Source organism: Bactrocera latifrons, unplaced genomic scaffold (assembly GCF_001853355.1).
Source record: "Bactrocera latifrons isolate USDA-ARS-PBARC rearing strain unplaced genomic scaffold, ASM185335v1 scaffold_28, whole genome shotgun sequence".
Lineage (NCBI taxonomy): Eukaryota > Metazoa > Arthropoda > Insecta > Diptera > Tephritidae > Bactrocera > Bactrocera latifrons.
The window spans coordinates 737,636-746,388 of NW_017536407.1; the positions used below are offsets into that span (position 1 = coordinate 737,636).

The window sequence follows — 8,753 nt, forward strand, 5'->3', positions numbered from 1 at the left end:
TTATTAAAAAAAAAAACAATTGTAAAGAAAAATATTTTTTATTAGATGGGTTTCCTCGTAAGAATTACTTCGTAAAACCTTTACTTTGAACTTGGACAAAGGAAAAAGCTGAAAAATTTTACAAAAACAATAAACATTTTAGAGAAATATTTTTAATCGAAAATAAATATTCTTTTTGCCACCGACTTCAAAAACACAATTTGGAAAAAAACGCGTTTAAAGACGGGTCACTTAGCCTAGTTAACCTCGTGCATACAAGTTCTGAAGGCTTTGTCTCCGAAACTATTACTAGGATCAACTTGAAAACTTAGGACAATATTCTAGAGGTGTTGAAGAATTTTTTAAGAAAATAAAAATAATTGATTTTTAGAAACCCGTAAACCCATGCTCCCCTTAAGTTAACTACGATTTTTGTAACAACCAGAAGGAAACGTCAGAGTCCCATTAAAACGTGGAAATGATCAGTTTAACGAGTTAAGTTGATATAGAATAGGCAGTTCCAATTCAAGTCTTTTTATAAGCTTCACGTTTTTTCTAAATTTATTGCAAATTATGGCTAATTATCCATGTAAGTCCTGTGAGTGAAATTTTTAACCTTATCAGATTTTTGAAATACAAGCCTAATGCAGTTCTAATGATATTTAGATTTTTGAAATTTTTGTTTATTAAAACTTCCAAAAACATGTGGTATATAAATGAATTTATATGCCTGAGTACCTAAATAGTTGCACAACAACTAAATTGCCTTAATTTTCTACGCAAGCAATTTACAGCCAACCAATTTACATACAATTATACATATGTATGCGCATATACGGCAGCATAACGGTTAAGTTTTCGAAATTTATGAAAATCATAAATTACTTTGAGTACCAATTTTCAGCGCCTGCCAATTTAAACAATTAATCAATTTAAAATGGTGTTAAAGGCGTATAAATATTAATACATCTAAGCGCTGCAATAGAACACGCATGCACTCGTTAAGAGTTACAGTATATATATATATATATATATATATATATATATGTGTGTGTGTGTGTGTGTGCGTCGCTTAACTTAACTTGCGTTGAATTGCTGAAAGAAATTGACCCACTCAAGTGAGAAATCGAGTTAATTAAAACGAGCCTAGCAAAGATGGTGGCGCACACACGCACACCAATACATATACACATACAAGTATGTACGTGTATGTACCATATATGTACATATACCTACTTAGTATGTGCTTAAACTTCCAGCATATTGCTAGTAGGAAGTAAAGCTTGTTAAGTCAACTGTAAGCCACAGCAGCCGCAACGGATGTTGCACATTACAATTGACGGTCATGTAAAATATATATGTACATACACACATACATACAAAGTCTGGTTGTATGCGCTGTGCGGCGGCTCTTCAGCAAACTTTTCAATGCACAACAACAAAATTTGGCGACTCAAGTGGAAAAAGTAGAAAGTGAACTTCAACACTTGCAGTGAAGTGTGAAGATTGCAACCAGGAGGCAGGGGCTTTCAAATAAAGTGCGGCTTTTGAAGGCATAAAAGAAATAAACATATTAAATATATAATAATAATATGCATAGAAAATGCTTATGCGTTAGCAGCTTTCATTGATTTGGTGCGAGTGTGTTGGGGCAAACAGCACAAGCCTGAGAAAGAGTAAAGAAAAAAACGCAAAAGTATTGGATTGAAAAGTATATATTTCGTATTTTTAATCAAACTTCACCATGAACCAAATATATACCATTTGGTTGACCAAATTTGCCATTTTTCCGCTTGAGACATTATTTCATTTTTCTCGACGAAAAGCTGCGACAAGTAATCTTCACAGGCTTCTCTTGAATCCAACTTTACTCCATTAACGGTGATCTGCATAGACCGAAACGACGGTGCAAGGTCAGAGCTATAAGATGGATGCATCAAAACTCCCCAGCCAAGCCAAGTCCCAGTTTTTGCCGAGTCATCAATGATGTGTGTTTTCTAGCGTTGTCCTGATGGAAGAGGAAACCCTTTCTGTTGATCATTTCTGGCCATCTTTTTTCGATTGCTTGCTTCAATCTCATCAGTTGTTGACAGTAAAATGTAGAATCAATCGTTCGACCAGGCTGGACTAGCTCATAGTGGATGATTCCTTTCCAATCCCACCAAACACTCAGCATAACCTTTCGAGGCGTCAATCCTGGCTTTGCGACCATTTGTTGATATTCACCACGCATGGGCCATGATCGTTTTCCCACATTATTGTCGTATTTGATCCACTTTTCGTCTCTGGTTACCTTCCGCTTTCGAAACGGTTCGATTTCATTTCGTTTCAGCAAAGAATCTCAGATGTTAATTCGGTCCACTAAATTTTACACAGACAATGCGTTCGGTTAACAAACATCGAGCTTCTTATTGTAGCCAGCCTTTTTTAAAAGATTCAAAACCGTTTGATGATGAATTTTAAGTTCCTTAACGATGTCATGGCTGCTTATGTGACGGTCCTGGTCAATATTTTCCATAATTTCATCGATTTTTTCAATGATAGGTCGACCGAGGTGCGCCTTTTCAAAATTTTGAGAACGGAAACCAGCGAGCCACTGTAGTGCTACACGAACTAATACAGCATCGTCTCCGTAAACTTCACAAATTTCATTGTTTCAAGATATAAAAAATAGTAAAAAAAAATTTTAAGCGAAATTAATATAAAATAGTACCGTTATAAGAAAATTTAGCCCATACATAGTATATCTTTTAGAAAACTTAGACCAAGCCAAAGCGCTTGCAAGCAAATCATAATGCGTCCCTGTGCGCTCAGACCATATGCTCCGGAGTCATTGAGGTCTGCTGCCAATAAGCGAGTAGAGTAAATATAATCATTTACTACAAGTAACAACAACAATATTGTATGTAAAACGCATGAAAAAGCTTTACAAACCAAATATGGTTTTGTTTAAACTTAAAACTTTGTTTGATTTGTGGCAGCAGCGCGGAACGAGTCACATCAATCGCCAGGATTGATTGTCAAGACGCAGTCAAGCGACAAGCGCGTAAGCGTACAATTAACACAAAGCTCAGCGCCAGTGTAAAGCTATATATTGTACCATACTAGTACATATAGCGAACATCAATAGCCGGGCAATCGCGCTAAAAGGGTTCGACAGCGATTGATGGGCGGCGAAGTGCGAAAGTGAATTCGTGTTGTTTTTATTTGACTTTGTTGTATGCAAATGTGCTTGACTTTGTTTGTTTCAAGCAATTTTGCTCAAATATTTATTACGAAAATGCGCTGAAAACGTGCGCGGTGCCCAGAGACCCCTAGCGGTGTAGTTTTGATATCCTGCCGGCGGGAAAATTGCAAACGTAAATGATGCTGTGGTTAAGCGTTGCACAAACTGAAAGGAAAAGCACACACAAACAACAGCACTTTATTCTTAAGCCACAATTTTTATAGGGGGCGTGGCATATATTGGGCGAGCTACCGCGCTTGTTTTGCATCTAATTTGTCATGCTTGAGTGCACTTATATTGAGGCAACAGTCACGGCGGCAGCACAGCGGCGCGCCGCCAGCCATGCCACAAATATCAGGGAAAAAAGCGAAACTGACAAACGCATATGCAATTTAAAAAAACTGCGTTTAATAAAAATTAAATTTAAAATGTTTTCCACCAAATTGATTTTATTGTTTAAGCGCAACTAACGCGCGCATTAGTATTAACGTATGCCTTTAGTAATTGCTAACCCGTTGCGCCCAAGCATACATAAACTAAACCCACTTCTCTTCTTTTTCTCTACTTGCAGAGTCCGCGTGGCATGCAACCGTGTAGTCCATCGGGCGTTATTGCAGTGATGCCGCCATCGAAGAGTCCCACCATGGAAACGGCCGCCGGACAGCAAGCCAATGCTCACCTCAGTGACAGCAGCGTCGCCGATAAGGAACAAGGCGCGGAACAACAGCGAGCCGCAACGCCTGTCAGCAGCAACAATACCACGAACGCAACAAACACCAGCACGAATCTGCCTAATGCACGCGCTTGTCCGCTCAAATTTTCCATTGCGAAAATTATGGAGCCCGATCAACGCGCCAACTGTGAAAGTATAAATGCGCACGAAGATTCCGAACGCTCGTGCAGTCCCATTGAGGTTGCCAGCGATGAGTGTGACTTAGAGCGCGCCGAATTGCAATTATCAAGCGCTAGCAGCCAGCAATGCGCAAATGCTGAGAACTATGATTCCGCTTTCAAAAAGTATGTGCCATCTTCCGCCACTTCTGCCGCGGCTGCTGCTGCGGCCGTCGCCGCCAACACTGTGAACAATGTTGCCGCTGTGCAGCAGTTTGTTAATACGCGCCATCAGGAATTAATGTCACAATATCCGCTGCTATATTATGCGCCCAATCAGTTGATGTGCGCCGCCGCTGCCGCGCAATATGCAGCGCTCACTGCCGCTCAGCAACAGACTTTACTTGGCAATCCGGGTGCTGCCGCGCATTTGAGCAGCTTCACCGCGTCGCTTAACAATTTCCACACACAATCACTGCGGCGTAATCTCAGCGCTTCTGGCCATCATTTAGCTGCCGCTGCAGCAGCAGCAGCTGCCGCGCAGGCACAGGCGCATCATGCACACCATCAGGCGCTTGCCAGCGCACACCCGCAGCTGCAACAGACGTTGGAAAAACATCAGCAACAACATCAACAGCATAAAATGCACGATAGCGCTTCTGGCGTATATCATAGTATGAAACGCAAACATAACGCGAGCGCTGCAGCTGCCACGGCCGCCGCGCAAACCGCCACGTCGATTCATGAGCACAACTCATCGCGCGCTTCCTCACCAGCCTCACGTCATCTACGTTCGCCGTCACCCAACTCAATGGATGACAGTCCTGGCTCTACATCGGGCAAGCAGAAGACATTCTCATGCCTGGAATGCGGCAAGGTCTTCAATGCGCACTACAATCTTACGCGTCACATGCCAGTGCACACAGGCGCGCGTCCATTTGTTTGCAAGGTTTGCGGTAAAGGCTTTCGTCAGGCTTCAACGCTTTGTCGCCACAAAATCATACACACCTCCGAGAAGCCGCACAAGTGTCAGACCTGTGGCAAAGCCTTCAATCGCTCCTCTACGCTAAACACGCACACACGTATTCACGCCGGTTACAAGCCATTCGTATGCGAATATTGCGGCAAAGGTTTCCACCAGAAGGGCAACTACAAGAATCACAAGCTCACGCATAGCGGCGAAAAGGCGTACAAATGCAATATCTGCAACAAGGCTTTCCACCAAATCTACAATCTCACCTTTCACATGCACACACACAATGACAAAAAACCGTACACGTGTAAGGTGTGCGCCAAAGGCTTCTGTCGTAACTTCGACCTGAAGAAGCATATGCGCAAGTTGCATGAGTTGGGCGGTAGCGATCTGCTCGACGAGGACTCGCCACCAAGCTATGAACGCCGACGCGAGTATACGCGTCGTGAATATACGCGTCGCGAAGCGCATCTCGGCTACCACGCGCACTTACCGCACGGCAGCCAATTGACGCCCGACTCCTCTGCTGGCAGCTTATCGCCGCCGATCAATGTCACTACACCGCCACTCTCCAGCGGTGGTGGCGGTGACAGCAGCAATCCCGCTTGGCATACGCCGCAATACCAAACGCTAACCAACGCACACCAGTCAGCAGCTGTGAATGCAACAACGGCTGCCAGCGCCTATGCGCCGCATCACCTTTTACCTCAGGTGGCCGGCAGTAGCTTTCGTGCAACCGCCGAATACTCCAGCAGCTCCGCATTCATTCAACTAGCCAGCGCAACTTCCACGAGCGCCTCCACCAGTGCCGCACAAATGTTATCGGTTCGCCAGCACCAACAACAACAGCAGGCGCATCAGCAAGGCCAACATCATCACCAGCACAACCACAACCAAAGTCCGATGCATCATCATCATCAGCGTCTGTCGGCAGCTGCTGCCGTCTCTGCGATGGATCAGGTGCCCTTCATAGCGAAAGTATTTTGACAGCGTTACTATGCGGACAGTTTGGCCACAACGACAACACAGCATGCCGCTAGCACACTGACCGCTTCCTCGAAGAGCATACTCATCGACTGACTGCAGTTCGTGGCGGCCGCTGCGGCAGCGTCGGCAACAGCAACAGCAACAGCGACGGCGACAGCGTCATCAACAGCTAGCTCGAACTTGATCACAGCACCGTCTTCAACACCCACTGAATTCGATCTGGATGATGAACTTCTGGTGGACGCTGTGGATGAAGATGAGCCGCCAGCTACTTACCCTCCCGGCTGTGGATCAGCTGACGGAGCAATGCGCTTCGCATCGCACGACATTGGGCAGTGCCGTCGAGGCGCTAAATAGTCTACTCTAAAGCGTGCCTCCGAAATGCTGGTTTCAACAAAATGGTTTCATGGTTGCGACAAGCGGCCGCTATTTACCAAAATTGATCACCAATTAGTCAAAAGTGTGCAATAAGCGTTATAAATCCGTGAAGCTTTGAAAAAACTTAAATATTCGAAATATTTCCACAGCTTTAACGGTACAATTACTCCTACATTGCACTCTCCAGCACCTTGCCACATGGCTCTCCAGTGATTTACCGTGATTTTTTTTAGCATGTTTCGTGTAAAGGGATATGTGCGCATTCTCAACTTATTTAGAATGAAAATATAGCTTATGAGGTATTCACGTTGTAAATAAAAGCGGCCATATGTGATATACCCAACTTGTAAATACGAATGTTCTTGTAAATATGTTTGTTGCGCCATTCTTGTTCTTTAATAAAATGGTTGAAAATATATACAGTTAGTGGTTTCTTTGTATATATGTATGTGTGTGAAATACACATATACATATGTAAAATTATATGTATGTGTTTAGTTCTAAGTATTTCAATGTGAAATTCCACCTCTACACACATATATACACAGCCTTTTGCGCCCACAAACAGTTCAATTTTAGGTGTAGTAGTATTAGTAAAATTGTAATTTATGTTCTAGTTATAAATAATTGACATTATATAACATTAAGTAAATAATAAATAAAATAATATATAACATTAAGGGAATTATCGTTTTGATTTTTAGTCAATATACATATCGAAATATGTATATTTAAGAGAAATGGTACGGTGAATTGCATGTATTTGAATTGAAAATATAAAAATAAAAATCATAAAATAATATATATATATAGTATAATGCGTATAAATCGTTGAGTTGTTAATTACTTCGCTCGTGTAGGGTTTTTAAATATGTAAAACTTTTTAAATCCACTATTATGTTGCAGAGCTTCCCTACTTTTCATAACATTTATTCAAAATACTTCACCAATACTCATATATCGTCATATAAAAATGACCAGCGAGACCTGTTGAGGCGATTTTCGTATGTCCTTCTGTATGTCTGTATATACACGAACTATTCCTGCAGTTAATAAAATATCGATTCGAAATTTTGCAACGTCCTTATCTGCTGCTGCTGCTACGTTAGAACCGTCAATATCAGATCACTATATGTATGGAAAAATGTTTTCCGTTGGATACAAATCGTTGATTGAAACATTTTTTGGTTATACATTCATATAATTGTTATAAAAACTCGTATGGAGGCTATTAAAGCTTCGATATAGAGGTTAACTTAACCCCTTGTTTTTTTACTACGAAATGTTTCGATTTAAAATTGATTCGTTTTTAGCGACGATTTCTCATTGAAATGATACGAAAGCTTGAAGCTGCCTGTTACATATCGGTTCAATATTTCCCTTATCCCCTATACACCTAATAGAAAAATTTTCGAGCTGTCGTCTGACTTTATACTAAACATATCGGGCGATATAATTAGTGTAGAATTTTTCAAACATCATGATTGATTTTACTCTTTATACTTGTATATTGTTGATGGTAACTTATGTGTTTCATCTTAAGGGGGTATAGAGGCTTCAAAATATCGATATTTTTGAAGATTTTTTGGGAAGGAAAGAAATAATTGATTAAAGCGAAATTTTTAGGCTTTAGAATTATATATTTAAACATCATCCTTAAATTTTTTGGATTCGAAATCTTTTATACAAATGCATATGGCAGACGGCGGGCAAGATGCAAGTTGCAATTTCTATCTGAAACAAAAAATTCAAAGAGATTCATATTTGTTAATAAATTATCTCCTAGTTAAACCAACAAAATTCCAATATAGTGTAATATTCTACAATTTTTTTTTTAAATTAAAAAAAGGTGGGTTTTGATCAAAAATTTTTAGTTTATTTGGTTTAAAAATATGTTCAAACTTAACTTTTCATAGTTGTTTTTAGTTTTAAGTAGAAGATAATTGAATGCCAAAGATAATAAATTCTGCCACAATTCCATACGACGTTTAATTTTTTTTCGATCCTGCCCGCCAATTAAGAAAATCGTAAAAGAAAACAAGTAAGGAAGGGCTAATTTCGGATGTCACCGAACATTTTATATGTACTCCCGCATCAAATACCGTATTTGTGTAAAGTTTTATTGCGCTATCATCATTGGTTCCTAATGGATATATTATACAGAGAAGGAATCAGATGGAATTCAAAATAGCGTCATATAGGAAGAAGGCGTGGTTGTGAACCGATTTAACCCATATTACATACGTACATGTCATCAGGGTGTTAAGAAAATATTATGTACCGAAACGACTCAATACAGTTTGGTTGACATAGCTATAGTAGTTTTCGAGATATATACAAAAAAGTTAGTAGGGGGCGATCGTTTGTGCCGAATTTCAT

General features: G+C 40.5%; 1 protein-coding gene across 2 annotated transcripts in view; it reads left to right on the plus strand.

The window, feature by feature from the left end:
• Positions 1-7,003, plus strand: part of LOC108970077 (zinc finger protein squeeze) — a 63,260-nt gene extending 56,257 nt beyond the window's left edge. For both annotated transcript variants that reach the window (XM_018935212.1, XM_018935211.1), the window contains exon 2: positions 3,777-7,003. In XM_018935212.1, coding sequence (XP_018790757.1) covers positions 3,789-5,996 — 2,208 coding nt within the window. In that variant the 5' untranslated portion in view covers positions 3,777-3,788 and the 3' untranslated portion in view covers positions 5,997-7,003. The remainder of the gene's footprint in view (positions 1-3,776) is intronic.
• Positions 7,004-8,753: the final 1,750 nt, after the last annotated feature.